Source organism: Oryctolagus cuniculus, chromosome 2, assembly GCF_051225735.1.
Source record: "Oryctolagus cuniculus isolate XC-2025 breed Fujian yellow rabbit chromosome 2, ASM5122573v1, whole genome shotgun sequence".
In the NCBI taxonomy this organism is placed as follows: Eukaryota; Metazoa; Chordata; class Mammalia; order Lagomorpha; family Leporidae; genus Oryctolagus; species Oryctolagus cuniculus.
This window is the reverse complement of record NC_142868.1, coordinates 1,708,616-1,736,446: the sequence shown is the minus strand read 5'-3', so window position 1 is coordinate 1,736,446 and position 27,831 is coordinate 1,708,616. Positions and strand designations below refer to the sequence as shown.

The 27,831-nt window shown below is 59.7% G+C and overlaps 1 protein-coding gene across 3 annotated transcripts; it reads left to right on the top strand.

Moving 5' to 3' along the window:
- Positions 1 to 108: 108 nt before the first annotated feature.
- NOP14 (NOP14 nucleolar protein) lies at positions 109 to 27,649 on the top strand. 3 transcript variants are annotated; one of them, XR_016228499.1, is made up of 18 exons: positions 109 to 411; positions 3,099 to 3,233; positions 3,661 to 3,802; positions 9,585 to 9,727; positions 11,975 to 12,109; positions 12,797 to 12,919; positions 14,000 to 14,131; positions 15,917 to 16,166; positions 17,205 to 17,335; positions 18,225 to 18,310; positions 19,605 to 19,740; positions 23,674 to 23,775; positions 24,024 to 24,177; positions 26,246 to 26,380; positions 26,656 to 26,803; positions 26,984 to 27,102; positions 27,201 to 27,356; positions 27,494 to 27,649. XR_016228499.1 is itself a non-coding variant. In XM_051836676.3 (18 exons), exons 1-18 carry the CDS (start codon positions 244 to 246, stop codon positions 27,591 to 27,593), a joined length of 2,520 nt encoding a protein of 839 aa, XP_051692636.3. In that variant the 5' UTR covers positions 109 to 243; the 3' UTR covers positions 27,594 to 27,649. The 3 variants fall into 3 exon arrangements, 2 of the variants coding, with proteins under 2 accessions (XP_051692636.3, XP_089181049.1); XM_051836676.3 differs by having other exon boundaries at positions 26,221 to 26,380; XM_089324923.1 differs by lacking the exons at positions 23,674 to 23,775; positions 24,024 to 24,177; positions 26,246 to 26,380; ... (2 more) ...; positions 27,201 to 27,356; positions 27,494 to 27,649 and adding an exon at positions 22,412 to 22,643.
- Positions 27,650 to 27,831: the final 182 nt, after the last annotated feature.

Sequence of the window (27,831 nt, the reverse complement as noted above, 5' to 3'; positions counted from 1 at the left end):
AGGCCGCGGCGGCGCGCGGACTGCTGGGAGTTGTAGTCGCCCAGCGTGCTCGCGTGGGAGCCGAGCGGGATCTCGTTGGTGACTTCCGGGAAGTGTCTGCCTCTCCCCGTTTCCGGGTGCCGGCGCGTGCTTCCGCAGGCGCGTTGCGCCGCCGGTCGTTTTTGGTTTTTGTGTGTGTGTTTTTTTTGTTTTTCCTTTCTCGGGGTCTCCGGGGCCTGTAGGAGGTGCGACAGCGAGCGCGCCATGGGCAAGGCCAAGTCCGCCGGCGCGCGCGCCAAGGCCCCCGCGGCGAAGGCCAGGCCCAACCCGTTCGAGGTGAAAGTCAACAGGCAGAAGTTCCAGGTGCTGGGCCGGCGGACGCGCCACGACGTGGGGTTGCCCGGGGTGTCGCGCGCGCGCGCCCTGCAGAAGGTGAGCGCGGGGGGCGCCGGGCTGGGGCGGCCGCGAGGCGGGGTCCGCGCGGGGGCGTGGGCGTGGAAGGCCCGCACGGGGGGCTCCGGAGCTGGGGAGGCCGCTTCCCGGGGCCGCGGGCGTGGGCGTGGGCGGGGGGCGCCGGAGCTGCGGAGGCGGGGAGGCCGCTTCCCGGGGCCGGCGCGGGGGGCGCCGGCGCTGGGTGGCCGCGAGGCGGGTGGCCGCGTCCCGGGGCCGGCGCGGGGCTGCTGGCGGCGCCCGCGGTGAGCGAGCGGAGTCGCTGCGAAGTCGCTCTGTGCGTGTCGCGGTGCGGCGGAGCCTGCCTCCGGGCCCGGCGGGATTAGCAGCGGGCTGGCCCGAGGGCAGGCGGCCGGTGGTCGTCCTTGCGAACCGCTGGCAGGTCCGTCGACTACGTGAGGGGGCTTCCGGAGGTTCGCGGATGCGGCGTGTTAGGAAGAAACCGCGCGAGAATTTAAAATGCTTTTGCGCCAAATTAGACTTAACTTCTAATTCCATCTTTCCACCGACTTTTGCAGTAACCTTACGACTTGAGCACTGCTGGTTGCTAGGTTATCCCACGGCGTCGTCTTCCTGCCCTGTTCTCTAAGTTATAATGGGCATTGTGACATCACACTGGGTTTATATATTACAGCTTACGCTCTCTTGTTTAAGATTTTGTTTATTTGAAAGATTTACGCAGAGGGAGAGAGATCTTCTGGCTGCAACAGCTGGGGCTGGCCAGGCTGAAGCCAGGAGCTTCTCCTGGGTCTCCCACGGGATGCAGGGGCCCAAATGTTTGGCCCATCTTCTGCTGCCTTCCCAGGCCATTAGCAGGGAGTAGATCAGAAGTGGAGCAGCCGGGACTCGAACCGGCGCCCATCTGGGATGCCGGCACTGCAGGCGGCGCACTACACCACCGCACAAGCCTGTGACAGAGATGGCTGGTGCCTGCTCCTCCTCCCTCCTCCCTGCCAATGTCACTGTCAGTCCTGACCCCTCCTCTTCAGGTACAGGCTCCAGAGGTCTCTGGGTAGCCTCAGAACAGTGTCAGCTGACACACAGCGATGGCAAGGCCGTAGTCAAGCCGCAGAAAGCAGATGGGTCACGGCTCTCGCTGCAGATCTGGGTTAGAATCCGCCTGCCCTCCTGGTTTTGGACTGTGTGTGTCTGTTGCATTTAGGTTCTCCCATCTGATTACTACAGCAAACCCTGTGGTTTATTTAAGTAGTGTATCTCAAGTTCTGTTAAGTTTTAGAAAGTTATTTGAGAAGCAGAGACCGAGCGCTCCCACACACTGGTTCACTGCCTAAAATGCTGCACTGGCCTGGGAGCAGGTGTCCAGTGTGGATGGCAGGAACCCTATTACTGGAGCCCTCACTGTGCCTCCTAAGGCCTGCGGTAGCAGGAGGCCGGGGCCAGATGCTGGGCTAATATGGGATGTGGGCATCCCAGCTGCCAGTCCACAGGTCTGCCCCATTGTAAGTTCTGTTCTGCAACTGCGGGAGCAGCAGGGTTCACAGAGCTTACCCTGGACTTGAACGTTACCTGGCGTCCAGCAGCCTCCCTTCCCCGTCCGGTCCTAGAGCTGGACGTCAGAGCGAGGGGCAGAAGTAGAACGGGGACAGGAGCAGCTGTGCTGGAGCCACTGGTTCGCGTGCGGTGCCGGCTGTCCCTGGGCTCTGTCTAGCAGCAGCGAGGAGGAGGACCAGGGCACAGCGAGGAGGAGGACCAGGGCACAGCGAGGAGGAGGACCAGGGCACTGCGAGGAGGAGGACGGGGAGGAGTGCCCGCTCAGCAGGTGTTCATTGAGCTGACTGCCCGGGCGGCAGCGGGTCCTCACTACATTCTAAGTGAAACACGTGCGTGTTTTGGAATGAGAAGAAAGATGCGTTGCCAGCGTTAGTCTCTCCGGCATTGCTAAGTTCAGTTCTCACACGGCTTTCAAAGTGGCTTCTCACAAATGCGAGGAATCCCTGAAGCAGGCGAGAAGCGCTCGGATCTGACTGGGTCCGGGTTTCCCGCGCCGGCCGGGACGCACCCCTCCCTGGTGATTCCCGTCCTGGTCACTGCTGCTGCATCAGACCCCGCTCGGCGGCAGTCCCTGCGGAGACAGGGGTTTCTGTGAGGGGTAAAAGTCCGCACCCAGCCGCCTCGGGACCGTGGCCGCAGCCCCCCACGCGCATCCGCCAGGGGATTCAGCCTCGAGGCCAGGCACCGCCGAGTGATGCGGGAAACAGCGGTGCCTGGAGGTGTGCTCTCAGTCGTTGAACTGCGTCCTTGAAGTGTCGCTCCTTTGGTGTCCTCCAGTGCGAAGTCAAGTTGGGAGCCCACCTGGTCACCTTGTCTGTGACCTCAAGCCTGCAGGAAGGCACAGCTCTGCGCTGTGAGAGACGCCCTCCGGAGTGGAAAGGACCCAGACTTTGCCTCTTGCGGGAGTAAACGCGAGGCCCGGTGCTGCGCCGCAGCTGGGAGAGCAGCTCTGTCCTCGGGCGGCGTGCGTCCCCTCCCTCTCACAGCGCAGACTCACTCCAGAGGAGGACGAAGTCGCCGCTCCGCGAACGGTGGCTTTCTCTTCTCAGGAGGGAAGGCCTGTCACCCACGAGAGCGGATGGTGGGTGAGCTCAGCCCCCGGCGCGTGGGTGTCACAGGAAGTGGTTGTGATACTGTCTGGCGGTCTTGTTTTCCAGCGTACCCAGACTTTACTGAAGGAGTACAAGGAAAGGAACAAGTCCAATGTGTTCGCAGACAGGCGCTTTGGGGAGTACGATGGCAGCATGAGCCCCGAGGAGAAGATGATGCAGCGGTTTGCTCTGGAGCAGCAGGTACGGGGGCCGCATCCCTGCGCCTCGCCTCGCCTCGCCTCTGCGGTCCAGCTCTGAGCGCCTGAGCTGGCGGGCTGGGCCCGAGAGGAAGCAGCCTTCCGCGGAGGTCGCTTGGCTGGCTCCGGCTCTCTAGGGGAGAGGCGGTGGTTGTATTAGAGTCTCAACCACGTTTGGCTTCGAGTCTGATGGTTGCAGAGTGAGTAGGTGGAGGGACAAGCTGGCGAGGAAGGCTCGTCCACAGCAGGTTGCTCTGGCCCGCTGGTCTGTGTAAGAGTTGTGTGTGTTACCTGAATCATCACTGAAATAACTCAGGGTAACAGGAAGGCTGCACTGTCACGTTTCACATGTAGTGGGAAGATAAGCTTGTTTGTGCTATGGAATGAGCATGTGCTGCTAGGAAGCTGATTTTGTTCCCCTCTTCTGTCAGAAACATCATGAGAAAAAAAGCGTCTACAACCTGAACGAAGATGAAGAGCTAACCCATTACGGCCAGTCTTTGGCAGACATCGAAAAGCACCATGACGTGGTGGACAGTGACAGTGATGCTGAGGACCGAGGGACGTTGTCTGGTAAGGCCGGGGGTGCCCCCCACAAGCCTGAGGGTGTGTACAGAGCCAGGGACCGTCTGTTCCCCGTGGGGCTGTGTCCTGCTCTTGGAGGCCTAGAGAAGCATGAGAGTTTGATGGTGAACCTTCCAGTGGATTCCACATGTGACAGTTTTATTTCTTAAATTTTGAAACTTGAAGACAGTTTGTATAGATAGATAGGTGTTTCATTATCCTACTTGAACCTCACAGCCCATTTTGCCCAGGAGCTCAGAGATAAAGTGTCCTGTGCCCAAGGGTATAAGCTGTGGCCTGGGGGCACTGACCCTGGGGACAGCCGTCTTCCCCATTTTATGCATTCTGACCTAATATTTCCACCACCAGTACTTAGGTGGTTCTTTCAGTCTTTACTTACCATGGGACTAATTAATGGCAGTTTGTTTTTTTTTTTTGTTTTTTTTTAAGATTTATGTATTTATTTATTTGAGAAGCAGAGGGAGAGAGAAAGAGAAGTGTTCCATCTGCTGGTTCACTCCCCAGGTGGCTACAACGGCCAGAGCTGCACCAATCAGGAGCCAGGAGCTTCCTCCGGGTCTCCCATGTGGGTGCAGGGGCCCAAGGACTTGGTTCATTTTCTGCTTTCCCAGGCCAAAGCAAAGAGCTGGATTGGAAGTTGACCAGTCGGGACCTGAACCAGTGCCCACGTGGGATGCTGGCACTGCAGGCAGCAGTTTTACCAGCTATGCCACAGCGCCAGCCCCAAATTATGGCAGTTTTGAGAGGGAAATAATATTGAGCCACAAATCTGTAGACAACATGGGACCAATTAAATTGTGGGGCCTTAATTTATATTAATATACAACTAAACTGAATTAGGACTCAGTTTTGTTTTTAAAGATTTACTTATGTATTTGAAAGTCAGAGTTACACAGAGAACGAGAGAGAGAGAGAGAACCGGTCTTCCATCCACTGGTTCACTCCCCAGTTGGCTGCAACGGCTGGAGCCGGGCCAGGCGGAAGTCAGCAGCCAACAGCTTCTTCCGGTCTCCCACGTGAGTGCAGGGTTCCAAGAACTTGGGCCATCTTCTGCTGCTTTCCCAGGCCATAGCAGAGAGCTGGATCGGAAGTGGAGCAGCCGGGACTCAAACCTGCACCAATATGGGATGCCGGTGCTGCAGGTGGCAGCTTTATCCTCTACACCACAGCGCCAGCCCCAGGAGAGATTAATCTTTCATCTGCTGGTTCACTCCCCAGATGGCCGAAACAGCCTGAGCTGGGCCAGGCTGGAGCCAGGAGCTGCTTCCAGGTCTCCCACATGGTGGCAAGGGCCCAAACAGCTGGGACTCAAACTGGTGCCCGCGTGACCGAGAAGGTGGTGGTGTGCCGAGACTCGAGGACTGCGTAGGGGAAGGTGTCCCCACAAAGCGGAATGGGGAGCCTTTTTTCTGCCAAGGGCCATTTGGATGTTTATAGTAGCATCACTCACAGGCCGTCCGAAGTTAACTCCCAACTCAAAATCCGCCTGCTGTACGTTCATCCGTTTCGAGTCTACCTGTGGGTGCCGTGACAGGAGCAGGACGTTCCCCACCCCTGCCGGAGGTGGGGCCAGCAAGGAGGTTTTGCCTGGGGGACAGGGAGATGGTGACAGACGAACGGGGTCTCCTGGGCCACAGGAAGAGGTTGGCTTTGAGTCAGGAAGTGGCACCATGGCGTTCGGATGAGGCCAGCGGGCCTCCTCCTGAGTTGGATGTAAGTGCAGGAGGAGGAAGCGAGGTGGCTCTAGAGTCTCGGCCTGAGCCCCCGGGAAGCTACAGTCGCCATTCACGGCCGTCCGCAGCAGGGGGAGGTGAGGTGCTCGTGAGGTCCAGGGGGCACTGGAGTCCAGAGTCCAGGGGACCGAACAAGGCCACCAGGGGAAGAGGCGGCAGTGGAGCTGGGGGAGGGGCTCCCAGCTGCCAGTGAGGCCCTGGGTGGGTGTTGGCCGGGAGCCAAGTGGAGGTCTTTGCTAGGAGGCAGTGATAGGAGATGCAGAGGAAGTCAGGAAACTGACCTGTGAATCGGGCGAGAGTCCAGCTCAGAGGAGAGGCTCAGCCAGCCCGGAGGAGTGAGGAGACAGGAGAAGGCAGGCTGTGGAAAAGAAGAGTACAGGGGCTAGCGCCTGCAGCGCCAGCATCCCATATGGGCGCCAGTTCTAGTCCCGGCTGCTCCTCTTCTGAGCCAGCTCTCTGCTGTGGCCTGGGAAAGCAGTAGACGGTGGCCCAAGTCCTTGGGCCCTGCACCTACATGGGAGACCCGGAGGCAGCTCCTGGCTCCTGGCTTCAGATCAGTGCAGCTCCGGCCGTTGCTGCCATCTAGAGACTGAACAAGTGGATGGAAGACCTCTCTCTGTTTCTCTCCCTCTTTATATAACTCTGTCTTTCAAATAAATAAAAATAAATCTTAAAAAAAAAAAAAAAGAAAATGGAGTACAGGAGCATTGGGTAGGGGCTGAGCAGTAGGGAAGGGGCGTAGGGTGGCGGGGAGCTTTTTCTTTAAACCTGAGTGGAGTCCGACAGCGCTGCATAGGATGAGGCGCAGTGATGCGTGGAAGGCTGTGCTCTGCTGAGGTCGTTCCTTGAGTAGGTGAGAAGGGGCGGGATCTCATTGCTTGGTGGCGGGAGTCGGCTCTGGACAGTTCCAGGGCTCAGCTGCTGTGGGACGGGCTGGTGTGAGGGGCGAGGTCACAGCCAGGGAAGGGAGAGAATGGCCTGGTGTCAAGAGCCCATCTGAAGGTGGCAGTTTTGGTTTTTTTTTTTTTTTTTTTTTTTTTTAGATTATTTATTTGAAAGAGTTACAGAAAGGGAGAGGCAGAGAGAGGTCTTCCATCCACTGGTTCACCCCCCGGATGGCCAGAGCAGCCAGTGCTGGGTCACGCCGAAGCCAGGAGTCCGGAGCTTCATCCGAGTCTTCCACATGCACTGCTTTCCCAGGCATTGGCGGTGGAGCAGCTGGGACGTGCACCGGTGCCCCTGCGGGCTGCCGGCTCTGCAGGTGGCAGCCTCCCTGCTGCGCACAGCGCCGTCCCAGTGCGCAGTCTTGTGTGGTGTTCCTTTCACCACCAGCCTTCGCCTGCACAGGCACTAGCAGGGAGCGGGTGTGGAGCTTGATTTAGCTCCTGCAGGAAGAGGGGTGAGGCTGGGAGCTGTTGGGGTGCTCGGCCTGGGCTGGAGGATGACCCGACGTTTTACCTCGTGGGGCTTTGGGTAAATCCCCTACATCTGCGCCTTTGTTTTTCCGTCTGATAACCGGGTTCCTAAGGTGTTTTGTGTGACGACTCCCGTGTCCGAGTTCTCTGCTGGCCGATGGGGCGGGCTGAAGGTGAATGACCCTCTTTAATTCTGCCTGTGCCTTTGAAGCCTCCCAGTGCTGATGGAGGGGTGTGGCGTGGCGGAGTCTCTGCCCTGAGCCGGGCTCTCCTCCCACCAGCACTCTGGTGCCACCTGTGTTCTTGCATGTCCCAGTCTCCTGAGAGTGAACACAGTTTATAGACGAGTTCTCGGTGTTCCCAGTCACTCGAGTTATGGCCGCTTGGTAATGTGGTGGGTCTGGGTTCCCTCCTCTGCATCGTTTTATAGATTCATTTATATATTTATTAGAAAGGTGGAGTAACTGGGAGTATCCATCCACTGGTTTATTCTTTCAGTAGCTACAACCGCCAGGGCACAGCTAGGTGGAAGCCGGGGGTCAGGAACTCCATCTGGGTCTCTCATGGGTGGCAGGGACCCAGGCACTTGGGCCCTCATCAGCTGCCTCCTCAGGAGAATTAGCAGGAAGCTGGATCAGAAGTGGAGTAGGGGCGGTGCTGTGGTGTAGCGGGTAAAGCTTCTGCCTGCAATGCTGGCATCCCATATGGGTGCCAGTTCAAGTCCCAGCTGCTCCATTTCCGATCCAGCTCTCTGCTGTGGCCTGGGAAAGCAGTAGAAGATGGCCCAAGTCCTTGGGCCCTGCACCCACGTGGGAGACCTGGAGGACGCTCCTGGCTCCTGGCTTCCTCTCGGCACAGCTCCGGCCATTGCAACCATCTAGGGAGTGAACCAGCAGATGGAAAACCGACCTCTCTCTCTCTCTGTCTCTGCTTCTGACTGTCTGTAACTCTGCCTTTCAAATGAAATAACTAAATCTTTTTTTAAAAAATAAAGTGGAGTAGCCAGAACTCAATCTAGTACTCTGCTTCAGAACACAGGCGTTACAAATGGCGGCTACACCCACTGTGCCACGCCGGCCTCTTGTATGGGCTTTCCTGGAGCAGGGGCTCGGCTTGCATGTTTCTTCAGTGCCGGTATGCCTGATGCCTCATGCCGCCTGCTACCTTTGAGTGTAGTTTGTCTCTGAAACTCATGCTGTGATTTGCTTGTCACTGTGGCAATACTGTACTGGGGCGGTGGGGCCTTTAAGAAAGCGTAGCTCAGGGCTGGCCCTGTGGGGCGGCGGGTGAGCTGCCACCTGAGATGCCAGCATCCCACATGGGCACCGGTTCAAGTCCCGGCTGCTCCACTTCTGATCCAGCTCCCTGCTGATGCTCCTGGGAGAGCAGTGGAGGACGGCCCAGGTCCTTGGGCCCTGCGCCCACCGGGAGGACCAGAAGAAGCTCCTGGCTCCTGTCTGTCGGCTGTGGCCATGGAGGCCAGCTGAGGAGTGAACCAGCAGATGGAAGACCTCTTTCTCTCTCTCTCTCCCTCTGTCACTCTGCCTTTCAAGTGAATTAAAAAAAAAAAAGTGTCTTAGCTCGCCGAGAGGGTGCGTGCCTCTACTGGGTGAGTCACCGCTAGCGCAGCGCTGGTGAGGCCGCTGCAGCTCACGGGCTGTGGGGCTGCCACGCGCAGACTTCCCAGCATCCGGTCCGCGAGCCCGAATGCTTTAAAATAAGTTACCCAGCGTCTGGTGTTCTGTAACAGGTACAGAAAACACCCGTTGGGCCGGCGCCGTGGCTCAATAGGCTAATCCTCCACCTTGCGGCGCCGGCACACCGGGTTCTAGTCCCAGTCGGGGCACCGGATTCTGTCCCGGTTGCCCCTCTTCCAGGCCAGCTCTCTGCTATGGCCAGGGAGTGCAGTGGAGGATGGCCCAGGTGCTTGGGCCCTGCACCCCATGGGAGACCAGGAAAAGCACCTGGATCCTGGCTCCTGCCATCGGATCAGCGCGGTGCGCCGGCTGCAGCGGCAGCCATTGGAGGGTGAACCAACGGCAAAGGAAGACCTTTCTCTCTCTGTCTCTCTCTCTCACTGTCCACTCTGCCTATCAAAAAAAAAAAAAAAAAAAAAAAAAAGAAAACACCCGTTAACCGTGCTTGAGTTTCTACTTGAATGTGGCATTCTCAGGGCTGCTTTGGAGATGTGCCGGCACAGTACCGCAGCAGGCACTGCCGGGCGGTGGGCGCTGTGTAGCAGGTTGAGTACTGCTAGGGGTACCCACTTCCCGGGTCGGAGTGCCCGCTTCCCGGGTCGGAGTGCCTGCTTCCCGTGCCTGCTTCCTGGGTCAGAGTGCCTGCTTCCCGTGCCTGCGTGCTGTGCGCACAGGAGGCAGCAGGTGTTGACTGAGTACCTAAGTCCGTGCCATGCACGAGGGAGGCCGCCATAGAGTTCCAGGCCTGTCCCTGGCCATGTGGCCATGTGGGGAGCGAGCCAGTGAATGGGAGATTCTCTCTCTCTCTCTCTCTCTCTCTCTCTCTGTGTGTCTCACACACTTTCTACCTCTCAAACAAATGCTTAAGAGGAAAATGCTTGCGAGCCGGGGCCTGGCTTCAAGGTGGTGTTTCCTCTGTCTGCAGCTGAGCTGACTGCTGCCCACTTTGGAGGTGGTGGTGGACTGCTTCATAAGAGTGCCTCCCAGCAGGAGGGCAAGGCGGGGGAGCACCCGAAGTCTCGGAGAGAACTGATTGAGGAGCTCATCGCGCAGTCCAAGCAAGAGAAGGTGGGTCAGTCAGTGCTCCTGACGTGGCTGCCCATCGGGGACGCCCTCACCGGAACATGCCCGAGATCTTTCCCCGTGCATTCTTGGCTTGTGTGTGATATTTTGTATGCATTTAAAAGAGCATTCCATTTGAATAAGTTGTGTATGTTTAAAGGTTTGTGTGTTTATTTGAGAGGCAGAGTTACAGAGGTGAAGACGGAGGAAGGTCTCCCATCTTCCAGCAGGCTTGATCCCCAAATGGCGGCAGTGGCTGCAGCTGGGTCGATCTGAAGCCAGGAGGTTCTTTTGGATCTCCCACTCTGGTACAAGAGCTCAAGGACTTGGCCATCTTCCACAGCTTTCCCAGGACATAAGCAGAGAGCTGGATGGGAAGAGGAGCAGCGGGACATGAATGGCACCCATATGGGATGCTGGTGCAGCCCCCAGGCCCATATTTTTAAAAAGATTGATAGATGGGGCCAGTGCTTGGTGTAATACGTAAAGCCGTTGCCTGCAGCGCTGGCATCCCATATGGGTACTGGTCCAAGTCCCAGCTGCTCCATTTCCAGTTCAGCTCCCTGCTGATGCGACTGGGAACGCAGGGAAGATGGCCCAAGTCCTGGGCCCCTGCACCCACATGGGAGACCTGGAAGAAGCTCCTGGCTCCTGGCTTCGATCAGTTGAGCTACATCCATTGTGGCCACTTGGGGAGATCTCTTTCTCTGTCACTCTGCCTTTCAAATAAATTTTTTTTTTTTAGAAACACACTATTCGAATGTTCTTTATTTCAATAACTGGTTTCTTTTTTTTTTTTTTTTTTTTTTTGGACGGGCAGAGTGGACAGTGAGAGAGAGAAAGGTCTTCCTTCCGTTGGTTCACCCTCCAATGGCCGTTGCGGCCGGCACACCGCGCTGATCCGATGGCAGGAGCCAGGTGCTTTTCCTGGTCTCCCATGGGGTGCAGGGCCCAAGCACTTGGGCCATCCTCCACTGCACTCCCTGGCCACAGCAGAGAGCTGGCCTGGAAGAGGGGCAACCGGGACAGAATCCGGTGCCCCGACCGGGACTAGAACCCGGTGTGCCAGTGCCGCAGGCGGAGGATGAGCCTAGTGAGTGGCGGCGCTGGCCTCAAATACATTTTTTTAAAAGTCTTTATCGGGCCGGCGCCGCGGCTCACTAGGCTAATCCTCCGCCTAGCGGCGCCGGCACACCGGGTTCTAGTCCCGGTCGGGGCGCCGGATTCTGTCCCGGTTGCCCCTCTTCCAGGCCAGCCCTCTGCTGTGGCCAGGGAGTGCAGTGGAGGATGGCCCAGGTGCTTGGGCCCTGCACCCCATGGGAGACCAGGAAAAGCACCTGGCTCCTGGCTCCTGCCATCGGATCAGCGCGGTGCGCCGGCCGCAGCGCGCCGGCCGCGGCGGCCATTGGAGGGTGAACCAACGGCAAAGGAAGACCTTTCTCTCTGTCTCTCTCTCTCACTGTCCACTCTGCCTGTCAAAAAAAAAAAAAAAAAAAAAGTCTTTATCCACCAGTTCACTCTTTAAATGGCCGCAGTGGTCAGAGCTGGGCTGATCAGGAGCCAGAAGTTTTTTCCGGGTCTCCCACGTGGGTGCAGGGCCCAAGCACTGGGCCATCTTCCACTGCTTTCCCAGGCCACAGCAGAGAGCTGGATCGGAAGAGGAGCAGCCGGGACCAGGGTTGCGCCCATATGGGATGCCGGCACTGCAGGCAGATGCTTGGCCCGCTGCACATGGCACCAGCCCGACATCAACTTTTTTGTGTATTTATTTTCGTCTACTTGAAGGGGAGACCAAGTGATGCAGAGAGGTTTTGTGACTTTGTTTTTTGAATTGTTTGAAAGAGTTTCAGAGAGGGAGGCATAGGAGAGATTGATCCACCTCCCATCCACTGGTCCACTCCCCACATGGCTGCAACGGGCTGAGAGTGGCCTGGCCAAGGCCAGGGGTGTCATCTAAGTCTCCCACCTGGGTGCAGGGGCCCCAGTGCGTTAGCAGGGACTGGGTGGGAAGTGGCCACCAGGTGGACACCGGCGCTGCAGGCAGCGGCCCCACCCACTGCACCGACCACAGCAGCGCTGTTCTGTAGCGTTGCGTTGAAGGCTCTAGTTCTTCCTGGCGATTTTGGCTTTGCTGTTGACACATGTCCTGCTGGCCGAGTGGGCAGCAGGTGTTCCCTGGGCACTGGCATGAGCCAGCTTCTCCCAAGTCCAGCACTAATGGTGTGTGGTGTTATGTCTTGTTTTTTCCCCCAGAGAGAGCGACAAGCCCAACGAGAAGATGCCCTTGAGCTCACGGAAAAGCTGGACCAAGACTGGAAAGAGATCCAGACTCTCCTGTCGCACAGAAAGCCCAAGGCAGAGGCCAGAGAGAGAAAGGAGACACCCAAGGTGGGGTGGGCCCCTGACAGACCCTGAACTTGGGTCTGTTGGGTTTCTGGGGACAGGGAGCTCGGGGTCCCTCCTGGTACCCCACATCCTGGGACACATTTTCCATTGGCCGCACATGTCGGGGTGGCCTGCCTTCAGACCCAGGTGAAGGGGTTCCTCAGAAAGGCGGCCTGTGATTGGAGACCGCTGGGGGGTTGAAGCTTCCTTGTACACCTGTGTGAGGCGTTAATTCCTTTTCCTCTAAACAGTGTTTGTTTCCTGCTGGGTCTCTTTTTCATCTAAATTTGTTGGAAATGCTGTATTTGAGTAGCTGGGTTTAGGGAAACTCCGGGTTTGATCAGTGTCTGCCGTCTTTGTGAGGCACGCACGCCTTCTGCTACTTCACGGAGCTCCCGAGAGCCGGGCTCCGTGCCTCTGTGAGCAGCGCTCGTTTCTGTTAGCCTGAGGAGATCCGGGAAGAGTTTGCAGGAGCAGAGACGTGGCCGAGGGGTCACTGAGTTCTGCAGCCCGAGACTAGTGAGAGCAGCTTTGTTTCCAGAAGAAAAGGCTTAGGTCCGGTGCGGCCTCTTCCCTGACGGTCGGCAGCGTCGCTGGACTGTGCCCGGGCTGGCTGCCTCTGCCGATCTGGGATCTTGTTAGTGAATGTGTTCATGCAGACCCATGAGGACCTCCTTTGTTCCACCGTAGCCCGATGCCTATGACATGATGGTGCGTGAGCTCGGCTTTGAGATGAAGGCGCAGCCCTCCAACAGGATGAAAACGGAAGAGGAGCTGGCAAGGGAGGAGCAGGAGCGGCTCCGGAAGCTGGAGGTGGGTGCAGGCGGCCTGGCACGCCGGGGCACCGGGACACCTCGTCCCGCCCCTGGAACGGCGTCGCCTCCTTTGTTTGTTGCCTTTTCTGCTTTATTTTGAAAGATAGGCTGACGACCCACGTGGCGTTTCCCAGGCTTTGTATTTACTTTGCCGTAAGTATCTATTTTTGCAAAAACATGAAACAGAATGTAGATAATATCTAACTGCATCAAATAAAAACTGGACTTTTTTTTTTTTTTTTAATGTAATTCAGCCTCTCCAAAACAGGTACTTAACAACACTAGGGGCTTTGCCTTCTAAACTTTTTTCTGTGTTTAAAATTTCATAGCATCTAAATAAAAATACTATTTTTATTCTATTATACTATTCTATAGCTGGCCTTTTAAGATTGATTGATTTTGAAAGAGGTAGAGAGCTTCCCTCCACTGGTTCCCTTCCCAGATGACTGCAGAGGCCGACCAGGCTGCACCCGGTGAAAGCTGGAGTCAGGAGCTCTGGGTCTCCCTCGCGGTGCAGGGGCCCAGGCACGCGGGCCGTCCTCCGCTGCTTTCCCGGGGTCTCCCTCGCGGGTGCAGGGGCCCAGGCACGCAGGCCGTCCTCCGCTGCTTTCCCAGGCCATTAGCAGGGAGCTGGATGGGAAGTGGAGCAGCTGGGACACAAACCAGCGCCCATGTGGAATGCTGGTGCTGCAGGCTGCGGTTTAGCCCACTGTGCCACAGCACTGGCCCTCGTATAGCCAGCCTTTGTAACCTAACCCCGTGCTGGACCGCCTCACGTGGGCTGTGTGTTCAGGTAGTGAGAGAGTTGAGCTGTGTGTTCAGGGGCTCCTTGCCCCTCACTTCTCATGCAGCAGTGGTGAGTTCCAGTCAGGGCTGGATGCAGGGACCTGGGTGACAGCCTTCCCTGCCTTGGACTGCAAAGTATTTCTCCCACAAGGCTCAGTAACTCATGAATGAGGAAGTCTTCCTCAGTTTGCAGGCAGCAGGTGCACGGGTGGGCCCTGACCCGCTGTCCAGGAGCCGGGCTGGCGCCCCCTGGTGGTGGGCTTGTGAGCACTCGTGACCCGTCTCTGCTCAGGCTGACAGACTTCGAAGAATGCGCGGAAGGGACGAGGGTGACAGCAGGAAGGAACCGCAGCATGCGTCTGCAGATGACTTAGACGACGGCTTCGTGCTGGACGCGGATGATAGGCGATTGCTTTCTTACAGAGTAAGTTTCCACTTCTCTTTTTTTCATACTCATTTCAAACGCGTTTTCTGGTGTTTATGTACGGGGCTTAGCACAGATGAGAATTTTGAGTGGTTTCCTTAAAGCTTCTGTGTTTTCTACTTATTTGAAACACAGAAACAGATGTCCTGTCCAGTGGTGCAGCGGCCAGCTGCACACGGCACGTCAGGACTGCGTCAGGCAGGAGTCAGGAACAGAATCAGTCCCGTCCCCTTGTGGTTGACAGCGACCAGCCTGGCAGGGAGCGCCTCAGCACGAGGCCGAATTGGAGCGGAGCTGGGACCTGAACCCAGGCGCTCTGGTGTGCGATGCAGGCATCCCACATGGTGGGTTTTTTTCCTTTACTTTTAAAGATTTATTTATTTATTTACTTATTTGAAAGGCAGAGAGAGAGGTGTCTTCCATCCGCTGATGGCTGCAGTGGCCAGAGCTGTGCTGATCCTAAGCCAGGAGCCAGGAGCCAGGAGCTTCTTCAGGTCTCCCATGAGGGTGCAGGGGCCCAAGCACAGGGCCATCTCCCACTGCTTTCCCAGGCCACAGCAGGGAGCTGGATTGCAAGTGGAGCAGCCGGGACTCCAACCAGCATCCGTATGGGATGCCGGTACTGCACGCGGCAGCTTTACCTGCCACGCCCCAGTGTCTTAACTACTAAGCCAGATCCTCATCTTATTTCTTTTAAGTTGTTTAGAGTTCATCAGACATTAAAAGCTCAGAGGGTAGACTCAAAACACACCCCCCCTCCCCCGTACAGAAACGGCATCAACTGAACTACCTACTTGCTGTTTCTGTGACCTGCCTTTTTTTTTTTTTTTGACAGGCAGAGTGGACAGTGAGAGAGAGAGACAGAGAGAAAGGTCTTCCTTTTTTTGCCGTTGGTTCACCCTCCAATGGCCCGCCACAGCCGGCGCACTGCGGCCGGCGCACTGCGCTTATCCAATGGCAGGAGCCAGGTACTTATCCTGGTCTCCCATGGGGTGCAGGGCCCAAGCACCTGGGCCATCCTCCACTGCACTCCCGGGCCACAGCAGAGAGCTGGCCTGGAAGAGGGGCAACCGGGACAGAATCCGGCGCCCCGACCAGGACCAGAACCTGGTGTGCCGGCACCGCAAGGCGGAGGATTAGCCTAGTGAGCCGCGGCGCCGGCGTGTGACCTGCTTTTTAATTGTGCAGTTTATACCTGCATGATTATCTGCATAGCCGCAGCAGAGTGCCGAGGGAGCTGACTTGGGGGTAGAGTTCTGAATAGCTTTGAGTAGAGCAATTGAGTTTCTAGGGCTGGTGAAGTTTTTAGATAACAAACTTTGTAAGGATGGTAGTTGTCTCCTTTTAGAGTGTGTCAGTCAGGGTTTGGGGCAGAGAAACAGGTGTTTCCGGAGAAAAGAGGCCAAGACAGGAACTTGAGGTGCAGACAAAAATCCAAGGTCGTCTGGGTAGCAGAAGGGGTCGCCCCATGGTGCAGCTGAAAAGCCAAAGAGCCACTGCCCTCCCCACTGCCCGCAGGCCCCCAGAGTGGCCGCTGACCGCTGTCCTCACCTTGGATGCACGCTGTTCCCTGGCAAAGCCTTGCCCTCATCCGGGCGTCTGAGAGCCTTTAGCTCCAGTGGCCAAGGGTGGCTTTGGTGGGGGTGGACAGGGGAGCCGAGGGCCATGGACAGAGTGCCCGCATCTGTGTGCGCCTTGCAGAGGGCACAGAGCGCAGGGTGGTGTGTGTAGGGTGTGGTCCCCGCCGGGTCCTGACACCCTGTGGTCTCCTGGGTCTCTTCCTAGGATGGGAAGATGAACGTCGAGGACGATGTGCGGGAAGAGCAGAGTCAGGAAGGCAGCGGCACTGAGAGCGAGGAGGAGGGGGCGGACTCCGAGGAGAGTGACGGCCCGGACAGCCACTCAGACCTGGAGTCCAACACAGGGAGCGAGGGAGAGGAGAGGCCAGGGGGCCAGCAGCGTCAGACTCCTCCGAGAAGGGTGACCAGTGGTGAGCCCGGAGCTGCAGGAGCTGAGCTGCCCTACACGTTTGCAGGTAGGTGACCCGTGTGCGGGCGCGCTCCCTGACGCGTGTGCGGGCGAGCTCCGTGACCGTGTGCGGGCGAGCTCCCTGACCGTGTGCGGGCGAGCTCCCTGACCGTGTGCGGGCGAGCTCCCTGACCGTGTGCGGGCGAGCTCCCTGACCGTGTGCGGGCGAGCTCCGTGACCGTGTGCGGGCGAGCTCCGTGACCGTGTGCGGGCGAGCTCCCTGACGCGTGTGCGGGCGAGCTCCCTGACCGTGTGCGGGCGAGCTCCGTGACCGTGTGCGGGCGAGCTCCCTGACGCGTGTGCGGGCGAGCTCCCTGACCGTGTGCGGGCGAGCTCCCTGACCGTGTGCGGGCGAGCTCCCTGACGCGTGTGCGGGCGAGCTCCCTGACCGTGTGCGGGCGAGCTCCCTGACCGTGTGCGGGCGAGCTCCCTGACCCGTGTGCGGGCGAGCTCCCTGACGCGTGTGCGGGCGAGCTCCGTGACCAGGCTGTGGGCTTGCAGGGAGAGGGAGGGACACAGTCCTGTTCTTGATGTCAGCCACGCTCGTCCTGGCACCAGTGCTCCCTGGGGTGCTGTGGGCCGTACCCAGCTGAGGCAGGTACTCTGGCGGTCAGCATGGCGTCCACAGGTGGGCTTCCCTGAGATGTCCTGTGACGGGGGAGAAGTCGGTTCCTTCACGCTGTGTTTAGTCTCTCTCAGCGGAAGTGTCACTCTTGTCTTAAATGTTGAGTGTGGAGTGCTTGTGTGTGTGATTAGATTTCCATTTATTTGAGCAGGGTGAGGGGGAACAGGCAGGCAGACCGCAGTCCTGTCTGCTGGCTTACTCCCCAGCGCTGGGCTGGGCTGGGCCGGGCCGGGCCGGGCCTCAGTCCACATTGCGCTCGAGGTGGCAGGGAGCCAGTGACTTGGTTTCCGTCACATGGCAGTCTACCAGGATCTGCGTGAGCAGACAGCTGGAATCGGGAGCAGGGGCCTGGAAGCGGACGTGGGACGTGGTTTCCTGACCGTTGGTCTGAATGCCTGCTCCCTCTTGTGTTGTTGATAGCTCCTGAATCCTACGAGGCCCTGAGGTCCTTGCTGTCGGGAAGGCCCATGGAAGAGCAGTCTCTGGTGGTGGAGAGAATTCAGAAATGCAACCATCCAAGTCTCGCAGAGGGCAACAAAGCCAAGCTAGAGGTATGCTGCAGAGGGCCGAGTGGGCGTGTCGCACGGCCCTGCTCTGGGACTGGGGCTGCTCCACGTGGTGCAGTGACGTGTGCTTCGGGCCCTGACCCTGGGCACCAGCATCACCCTTGACGAGTGTGACAACAGCTGGGGAGCACTCGGTCTGGGGCAGGCAGGGGGGACACCCCTACTCTTACCCGCCCCGCCTGGTCATTCAGATTCACAGGCGAGGAAGCCAGGGCTCGCGTAGCCGTGCAGTGGCAAGGGTGAGGCGGAGACGACGGGATGGGTGACATTCTCGCAGGCCGCCCAAGCATTGACGATGTCACCGCTGAGCTTGCAAGAATCGGGCCCCTCCATCAATCATGAAGCTGCCAGACTCCAGCTGCCTCCTTAGGCAGGGCCGAGCGGCCGTCTTGAGCCCCTCCAGCCTTTGCTTCGTCAGGATAGCAGACTCAGCTCAGGGAAGAGAGCAGAGGCGCTAAGGCACACGGCGTGTTAGAGCACGTCGCCCCGGCTGCGCTGCGCTAGCAGAGACCCACCCTGAACGTGGACACGGCTCTGCTGTCGGGACGGGTGCCACCTCCGGGCCTGCCCGTGGATCTGCGTAAATGCTCGTCCCTGCTGGCCTGTGTCCTGACCTCGGACCCAAGGACTGGGAGCGCTCCCACTGCCCCCACCCCCACCAGGCTGGCAGAGCGGCGACTACGCACACGCCTCCTCGGGCTCGGCAGGGCCCAGCAGTGGCTCTGCTGGCATTCGGGGCTGCTCCTGTCTGTGGCCCTGAGCGACCCCACGCGCCCGGTTTTCACCAGAGAGAGGCGATGCGGAAGCTGTTCACCTGTGGGTTTGTTCTTGGTGCCCAGTGGTGAGCTCTCTTTTCCCATTCGTGTTCCTGCAGAAGCTGTTTGGCTTCCTTTTGGAATACGTGGGAGATTTGGCAACAAGCGACCCGCCAGACCTCAGAGTAATCGATAAGTTGGTTGTGTAAGTACCAGTCTGGGGTGTGGAGCCGAGTGCGATGACTGATGTTTCTCCTGTTTAGAGGCGCTGACTTTTCCGTTCAGGCGGGCGGGCGGGTGGGTGGTGCAGCAGAGCGTGTGGACAGGCCTCAGAGCCCCACGTGGGATGCGCCGTGGACTTCGTTTCCTGTCGTGCTGTCAGTCACTCGACAGATGGGATTTTTTAGATATTTTAATTTTATTTCAAGGCCAGGGAGCGTCCATTCACTGGTCCACTCTCCCAGTGCCCCAAAGCAGCCAGGACTGGGCAGGCTGGAACCCCGTCCCAGTGCCCACTGCAGATGGCAGGGAGCAGCTGCAGCACAGCCATGACTCGGCCCGGCGCTCCAGTGGGCGGCGCCCCGGGGGTCCCGCCGTGCCGGGCGCCCTGGGACTGGAGATAGGTTCCTGGTCTGCGGTGGCCAGTTGTTGCTTCCTCATCAGTACACATGTGCTTCATTCTCGGCCTGGGTGGGCAAGAAGCATGGGAAGCGTGCGGAGGAGCCCCCGCTGCTGCAGGAGCCCCTGCAGGTCTGAGCCTGGGGGTCCAGACACTCTGAACACCCTGCTAGGGGCTCCTCCGTGTGCTGCAGGCCGGCCGCCGGGCGGCTCTGGCGCCGGCCGCACTCGACAGAAGGCTGGACTCCCCTGGTGGCTGGAGGAACGCCAGCAGGGCCAAGTTCTGGGCAGTGAGCTGTGCTGGCACCTAGGGGCCCCCCTGGGGCAGCTTCCGGCCCTGGGCTGTGTGACCCGGGCGGGCTCTCCCGACAGCTTGTGTTTGTACACAGAGATGCTCGTGGTGGGCTACTCAGAAGTTAGGAACCAGCAAGCCGAGTGTAGGGTTTTATAAGCACTGTTAGAAAAACATTCTGGGTCCCACCAGGGAGGCCACAGAGAGCACTCCGTGCATGGCAAAGAAGAGGTCAGTGGGGCCAGCCAGCTTCCACTCGCTTCCCTGACCCCCGATCCTGACGCTCAGGTGGGGTTGGCTGTGTGTGACGAGCTTGGGTGGGCCACAGTATGCGTGGCCTTCCCTCCTGGGCGCCCCTTGTCTGGTCTCAGGGGAGTGTGTGGCTTTGTTTGATCTGGGATGTTAACTCCCGAGGGTAGCTTGAGTCCTTGGGGTCGGGGTCACCCCTGAATGAGTTGTCTGCAGGAAGAGGAGCTGGGGCCCGGTGAAGCCCGTATCAGGCAGCATGGCGGCTCTCTCCGACAGGAAGGTGGTGTCAGGGTTTTCTCTCTGTTATCCATCACTCTGCTGCTGTGTCTCCGCTGAACAGGCAGCTGTACAATCTCTGCCAGATGTTTCCCGAAGCCGCGAGCAGCGCCGTGCAGTTTGTCCTGCGGGATGCCATGCATGAGCTGCAAGAGAGGCTTGAGACCAGAGGCCGGGCGGCGTTTCCGGGGCTGGACGTGGTGAGCAGGGGCAGTTCAGTCCAGGGCTGGACGTGGTGGGCGGGGGCACATCCAGTCCAGGGCTGGACGTGGTGGGCGGGGGCACATTCATCCAGTCCAGGCTAGACGTGGTGAGCAGGGGCACATCCAGTCCAGGGCTGGACGTGGTGGGCGGGGGCACATCCAGTCCAGGGCTGGACGTGGTGGGCGGGGGCACATCGAGTCCAGGGCTGGACGTGGTGGGCGGGGGCACATCGAGTCCAGGGCTGGACGTGGTGGGCGGGGGCACATTGAGTCCAGGGCTGGACGTGGTGGGCGGGGGCACATTGAGTCCAGGGCTGGACATGGTGGGCGGGGGCACGTTGAGTCCAGGGCTGGACGTGGTGAGCAGGGGCACATTGAGTCCAGGGCTGGACATGGTGGGCAGGGGCACGTTGAGTCCAGGGCTGGACGTGGTGAGCAGGGGCACATCCAGTCCAGGGCTGGACGTGGTGAGCAGGGGCACATTCATCCAGTCCAGGGCTGGACGTGGTGGGCGGGGGCACGTTGAGTCCAGGCTGGACGTGGTGGGCAGGGGCACGTTGAGTCCAGGCTGGACGTGGTGGGCAGGGGCACGTTGAGTCCAGGGCTGGACGTGGTGGGCGGGGGCACGTTCAGTCCAAGCACTGCCTTACTCACCGAAGAGCAGGTTCCGAACGCCTGTCATCACTGGAAGTGGGGGTACAGACGGAGACTGGCGAGGAGGCACGGTCGCCCCTGTAGGAGGACTCCTGTGACCCTCTGTGACCGGGCCGGCTCGGGTCTTGCCGCAGAGACGTTTTCAGGAAACAGTGTGTTTTCCCAAGGACCCAGGGCTGTGGGTGGTTTCACTTGGTCCCCAGTTTGTGTTCATTCATTGAGAGGCGTGTTAGCTGTTCTGTGAGCTTCCTGCACGCTTCCAGTTTCTGGAGAGGGTTTGTGTTAATGGTTTCCGTAGACTCCCTCTAAAGTCCTGAGCTGGCGTACACCAAGGCAGCTGCTTCTGTCTCTTCAAATTAGGCCTAGCTAGCTTGCTGCGGGACAGCAGGTTACAAAGACAAGTTGATGAAAGAGGGGCTGGCACCGTGGCCTGGTGGGTAGAGCCGCTACCAGCATCCCGTGTGGAGAAACAATCTTCACCCGCTGGTTCACTCCTCAGACGGCCACACGCGACAGGGCTGGGCCAGGCCAGAGCCAGGAGCCAGGAGCTGCGTCCAGGTCTCGTGTGGGTGCTGGGTTGGAAGTGGAGCAGCAAGGAGTCAGGGGCTGACGTGGAATGCCGGCACTGCAGGCAGTGGCTTAACCGCTCACAGCAACGCCAGTCCCAGCAGGACATTTTTTTTTTTTTCCAAAGATTTATTTTATTTGTTTGAAAGACAGAGTTGCAGAGAAAGCTAGAGACAGAGAGAGTCTTCCATTTGCTGGTTCACTTCCTAGATGGCCACAGCGGCCGGAGCTGTGCCAATCCGAAGCCAGGAGCCAGGAGCTTCTTCTGGGTCTCCCACAGGCAGTGCAGGGGCCCAAGCACTCGGGCCATCTTCCACTGCTTTCCCAGGCCACAGCAAAGAGCTGGGTCAGAAGTGGAGCAGCCGGGACTAGAACCGGTGCCCGTATGGGATGCTGGCGCTGCAGGCCAGGGCTGTGCCACAGCGCCGGCCCCAACCAGCAGGACTTCGACGTGTAATACCAGGCTGCCGCTCGAGCAGGCGTCCTCACGTGGCTGCTGTCACCTCCTCTGTACCTCACTTCAGTGCTGTGCTGTTCCCCGGGGCGCACGTGTCTGTTGCTGCCAGGGTGGAGAGCAGTGGACGCGGTTGGGGTGGGCTGAGGCCTGCTTCCTGGGGACCCTTACCCAGGGCACAGTTCAGGGGCTGGGTGAAGGCCTGGCCGGCCAGGAGGGAGACAGTGGGGCGACCAGTGTGTGTCTGGTCACAGTGACGGGATTCTGGGGGCTCGCAGGATCTGTTGGTGCCTCTGATCTGAAGGTTCCGAGAGCCTGCGGACCCCAGGTGCTGGGAGGGTCTGGCTGTTCAGTCTGTCCAGCAGCTGCGTGGGGCCTCCTGTGAGAGCAGCCTGTGGCCATGCCAGAGGGTGTTACTTCTGACCCTCACCTCGGGCCAGGACAGGAGCCTGGGAAATCAGACAAGGTAGCTGGGTGTCAGGAGTGGGCGCAGTTCCCGAGACAACATGCTTGTCCTTAGATGTGGTTTTATTTTATTTTTTAAAGATTTATTTCTTTATTTAAAAGGCAGAATTGCAGAAAGAAAGGGAGGGAGAGCCCTTTCATCGGCTGGTTCACTCCCCCAGATGACTGCAACAGCCGGGGCTGGGCCGGGCCTAAGTCAGCGGCTCCTCGAGTGGCACTGATCCCGTCCGAGCTCGGCCGTGGACATCCTTGGCAGTTGAGAAAGGCCCCGTCTGACAGGGCTGCCAGGTGCTCTAGGGTGTGGCAGGACCAGAGTGGAGATGACTAGATCTTAGTTCTCGGTGAGCAGTTTGACTGTTTTGCTGAAACAGTTTGTGTGATGTTTCCGGGTAAATATTTTTTCTAGCATCTAAAAAATAGTGTGTTTTGGGGACGGCACCGTGGTACAATAGGTTAATCCTCTGCCTGTGATGCTGGCATCCCATATGGGCGCCGGTTCTAGTCCCGGCTGCTCCTCTTCCGATCCAGCTCTCTGCTGTGGCCTGGGAAAGCAGTGGAGGATGGCCCAAGTGCTTGGGCCCTGCACCCGCATGGGAGACCAGGAAGAAGCTCCTGGCTCCTGACTTCGGATCAGCACAGCTCCAGCTGTTGCAGCCATCTGGGGAGTAAACCAGCGGATGGAAGACCTCTCTCTCTGTCTCTCCCTCTCACTGTCTATAACTCTACCTCTCAAATAAATAAATAAAAGATTTTTAAAAAATAGTGTGTTTTGAGTGCTCAGAGCAGCAGCAGGCCAGGGACGTGTGACGTTTTTCCTCACATGGGACTGCAGGGTGTGAGCTTAGCACTCCCCCGTGCCCAGTGGGCAGCTGGCCCTGGTGCCTGGAGGCGAGGCTCTGCTGTTCTGCGGGGCTGCACGCCTGCTGGTTTAATCTGTTGAGGAGCGTTGTGTCCGTCACAGGCGACTCGGGGCCAGGAGTGAAAAGGGTTGTGCTTCCTCACATGGGAAGGTGAGGCCTAACCCGCGAGCAGACGCTGCTGTGAGCGCTGGGACACCCATGAGGTCGGAGCCAGTGTGGAGAAGACTGACGTGTGGCAGTCTTCCAGCAGGCTTGTAGGTGCAGATGCAGCACAGGCTCGGAGCAGGACTGACGGTGCTGGGTGCCCTCCGCAGGCCGTGACTGGGCCCCGTTCAGGGCAGCACAGCACCCTGGTGTGTGGGGGGCGGGGGGCCTGGGGCCACAGGGGATGTGTGGGTGTGTGGGTGCCACCGTTTCACTAGTAATTCCATAATCTGTTTGGCTTAAAGATTTATTTTACTAACCTGAAAGAGTTACAGAGGAGGGCAGGGAGGAGGTGGAGAAAAAAGTCTTCCACCCTCTGATTCAGTCCCCAGATGGCCACAGTGGCTGCGGCTGGACCCGGCTGAAGCCAGAAGTTTGACCCAGGTCTCCTGCTTGGGTGCTGGGGCCCAAGGACTTGAGCCATGTTCCAGTGTTTTCCCAGGCATGCTATTAGGGAGCCAGACCGGAAGTAGAGCAGCGGGACTTGAACCTGTGTCCCTATGGGATGGCATTGCTGCAGGCAGCAGCTTAACCCATTAAGCCACAGTGCCGGCCCCCTAGAGCTAGCAGAGAGCTCTAGTGGTTCATGCTCCAGCAGTCAGAGCCGGCCCGGGCCGAGCTCAGAAGCGAGGCGTGGACCAGGCTCTGGTGTGGGGCGCAGGGGCTAACCGGCCGCTGAGCCGGCTGTTTCGCTTGCCGTCCTTAACCGGTGTGCTTTCTTCCCAGCTCGTCTACTTGAAGATTGCTGGGCTGCTGTTTCCGACCTCTGACTTCTGGCACCCCGTGGTGACGCCCGCCCTGGTGTGTATGAGCCAGCTGCTCACCAAGGTGAGTGCCTCAGCCCTGCACGTGGCGGGGCTGGGTGAGGGGCTCACAGGCCGGCCGCAGAGGTCGGGCACGAAGGAGGCTGGGGGCTCCGGGAGCAGCGAGGCCGAGTGGCCAGGTGGCTGTGCGGGGGTGCTCCCCACCCCTGCTTGCCTGCTGCTGTGAGGGGCAGGCTCCCCTCTGGCAGGGAGGCTTGTGGGAGGCCTGGCGGAGTTGTGCGTGTCTTCCTGAGGGACCGTCCCGTCCTGCAGTGCCCCGTGCTGTGCCTCCGCGATGTGGTGAAGGGCCTGTTCGTGTGCAGCCTGTTCCTGGACTACGTGTCTCTGTCTCGGAGGTTCATTCCGGAGCTCCTCTGCTTCCTCCTGGGAATTCTCTACACGGCGACTCCAAACAGGCCAAGCCGAGGTGAGCCGATCGGAGGAGCTTCGTTCTAAAGTAACCCACACTCATCGCAGGGACTGGGAGGCCCTGAAGTCCTGCCGTCCAGAGTGTGGCGGTTCCCTGCTGTGTCCATACACTGCTGGGAGCCTAGAGCCCACTCCCAAGACTTGGACACAAAAATAGGTAAAATGTGTCCGTTCTTCAAGAGTCACTTACCTGAGACAGTTACACGGAGAGAGGGAGGCCTTCTGCCTGCCACTTCCCCAGGTGGCCACAACAGCTGAAGCTGAGCCCATCAGAGCCAGGAGCGTCCTCCAGGTCTCCCATGGGGGTGCAGGGCCCAAGCACTTGGCCATGTTCCTCTGCTTTCCCAGGCCACAGCAGGGAGCTGGATTGGACGTGGAGGAGCCGGGATCTGAACCTGCGGCCACGTGGGCTGCTGGCGCCACAGGCGGATGCTTAAGCTAGCACATCGCACGCCAGCCCCGTCAGTGTCTTTGTATTGCTATGTTGAAGTGATATGATGTTCTGGGTAAAACAAAATACATGGGTCCCTGTCGCTCCCCCTCTTTGTGGAGGAACGACACTGAACCCTGCCTAGGCTTCCTATCCGAGTCATGGCACCATTATGTCGCTCCCCCTCTTCGTGGAGGAACGACACAAAACCCTGCCCAGGCTTCATATCCGAGTCACGGCACCATTATGTCGCTCCCCGTCTTCGTGGAGGAACGACACAGGACCCTGCGCTGTTCTTTTGTCTGCTCAGCCCTCCCCGGGTTTGCTGCTGGTTCTTCCCGGGTTGGCTACCGACCCTTCCACCTCCGTGGAAGGGCGGCTCCCCCTGGCCACTTTCCCCACTTCCGCAGGGGAGCGGCACACCGCCGGCCGGCTCTCTCGGGGGCTGCACAGGTGTTCCTTCAGATAGATGTTCCCCTTAGATGTTCCTGGTGCATGTTGTCTCTCTCCTCCTTTATAGTCCTCTTCCGCCAATCCCAACTCTGCTACCCACACGCCGAGTACGCTGCTCTCCTCCAATCAGGAGCAGGTCCTGCTGTTTATTGGTTGAACTGGAGGCAGCTGGGTAGAAGCTGTTTCCTCCTCTCCCAGCGCCATATTGTGGGAGAGCAGATGCATAGAATAAGTCTTAATTCCAGTAACAGTCTAGTCCGAGTTGCTCCCCACAGGTCCCCTTTTCCGTTGCCTTTTGTAATGTGACAAGTTCGGGGTCGGTCCCAGCCCCGCGGACAGCACCGCCGTGGTGTCTGGCTCAGCTTTCCACGGGGCGTTTCGCCTTGGCTGATTTCCTCGGTTCCTGTCCTCACCTGTGCCTGTATCACTTGGGGCAGCTCCACGAGTGCTGAGGACCTCCTGGGTGGTCCTCACAGCGCGTGCCGCCCCCTGGGGCTGGGATGCTGCTTGGTGTCTGTCCTCAGCCCCCTCTGGCGTGGCCGGGCCAGGGTCGGGCCACGGCCGGAGCGTGGTGCTGCTCCGCGTCGCCGTGTCTGGAGGTTTGGAGGAGCTGGCCAGTTCCCCCAGCTGCGGCCTGTCCTTCGGCCTGTCCTTCGGCCTCCCTCCCTCCAGCTGCTGGGACCAGGCCCAGCTGCCCAGTGCGACCGACCGCGTCAGGGAGCCTGATGTGCGGAAGTGCTGGGCGCCTGGCCCGGTGGGCGGGCGCGCTGGTTCCTCTGTGGGGGTGCTGGCTCAGTGCCTGCACATGCGCTGGCCTCTGCGGGCGCCCACTCCCAGACGGGCCTGACCTCGGCAGCACGCTCGGGCCCTGGCTCTGCCTGCGTCCTCGTGTTCTCCCTGGTGCGTGTATTTCCACGCGGTTTATACTGCCTGCTGGCCGCACTGAGCCAGGGACGCTGGCCCGTCTCGGAGGCAGGTCCCCGTGCCAGACCTGCACTCGGCGCGTTGCTCCGTGCTGGTCGGCTCACGTTGCAGCAGGCGTCCCCAGGGGACGTGGTGACAAGAACCCCTCCCATGTCTGTTAACAAGCGAGCTGGGTGAAGGGTCACGCGTGCCCGCTAACGCCCAGGTCTCTGCCCTGTCGCACTTGGAATTCAGGTTACACCCTGGTGCACCCTTTCAGAGCCCTCGGCAAGAACTCCGAATTGCTCTTGGTGTCTGACCAGGAGGACGTGGCCACGTGGCAGAGGGGGAGCCTCCCCCTGCATTGGGCGAGCGGGCTGAGAGCCCAGACTGCGGCCGAGGCCAACCACACCAGGTGCGTGCACACCCCAGGCTCCCAGAACCCCAGGTGCCCCGCCGGAAGCGTCCTCACTTGAGCTGGTTTGCTAGGTTCAAGCTCCCCGGGGCAGGCTGGAGCAGTGGTCGGCGTTCCCAGGGGAGAGCCGGCTGGTGCCCTGGCGCGACCCCAGGCTGCCTCCCCCTCAGGGGAGCGTGCTGACCTGACGGGAGCTGCCGGCGCCGGGCACGACACTGGGTTCCTGGGGCTGGGGGGCTTCGCCGGCGAGCAGCCGTCTCCCGTCCGCCCTGCAGGCTGTCCTGCCTGGCTGTGTGCCTGGCCCTGCTGAAGCACGCCGTGCAGCTGTACCGCGCGCTGCCCGCCTTCCACGCTGTCTCCAGGCCCCTCGCGGCCCTCCTCACGCAGCACCTGGCCGACTGCAGCCACCCCGGTGAGCTCCAGGTGAGCCTCCTGGTGCCGTGAGCGGGGGCGCGGCCGGGCCGTCCTGTCAGTGAGTGGGGGCTTTACGCCTTAGGCCACCATCGGCAAAATCGAACAGAAGTGGTGACAGTGGGTACCGTGAGCACTGCGGACGGGCCTGGAGGGCGTCTGGACCCCGTCCCACCTGCCCACGCCCTGCAGGAGCTGTGCGGGAGCCTGCTGTCCGACCTGGAGCCGTGTGCGCAGCTGTACCGCCCGCTGACCTGCGAGAGGACCAAGCCCGTGCCCCTGAAGCTGTTCACCCCCCGCCTGGTCAAAGTGTGAGTGTGGGCACAAGCTGGCCCGGCCTGGGCCGCAGTGGGGACAGGCGAGGGGACAGACGCGGCCCTGCCCTGCCTCAGGCCGGCTCTCCCCGCAGCCTGGAGTTCGGGAGGACGCAGGGCAGCAGCAGGGCGGAGCAGGAGCGGCGGCGGCTGATCCACAAGCACAGGCGCGAGTTCAAAGGCGCCGTGCGGGAGATCCGCAAGGACAACCAGTTCCTGGCCCGGATGCAGCTGTCGGAGACGCTGGAGCGGTGAGTGCGGCCGCCGGCCGGCCCGGGCCCGCGGAGACTCTGGGCGGTGGGCGGAGACTCTGGGCGGTGGGCGGAGACTCTGGGTGGGGCCGGGGTCTGGGCCGGGGTGCGGAGTGGACAGCGCTGCTCTCCTGCAGGGACGCGGAGAGGAAGCGCAGAGTGAAGCAGCTGCTGGGCAGCCTGGCCGCGCAGGAGGGCGAGTGGAAGGCGCTGAAGAGGAAGAAGCTCCAGAGATAGCCCCGCCCCCGGCCCCGCCCCGCCCGCGGGCGGACAATTACACCTTGTAGAACTGACCGCTTGTCACATGATGTGTTGATTTATGGGCCACGCGCCACTGACCAGGAGGGCGGGCGCCCTGGGGTGCGCTGGGCCTGGGAGTGGCTGTGGCCTTGGACGGAACCACAGCCTGAGTCCTGCGGGGACCCGAGCCGCCCTGGGGGAGGAGCTGGAATGAGAAGCCCCCCACCCAGGGGGT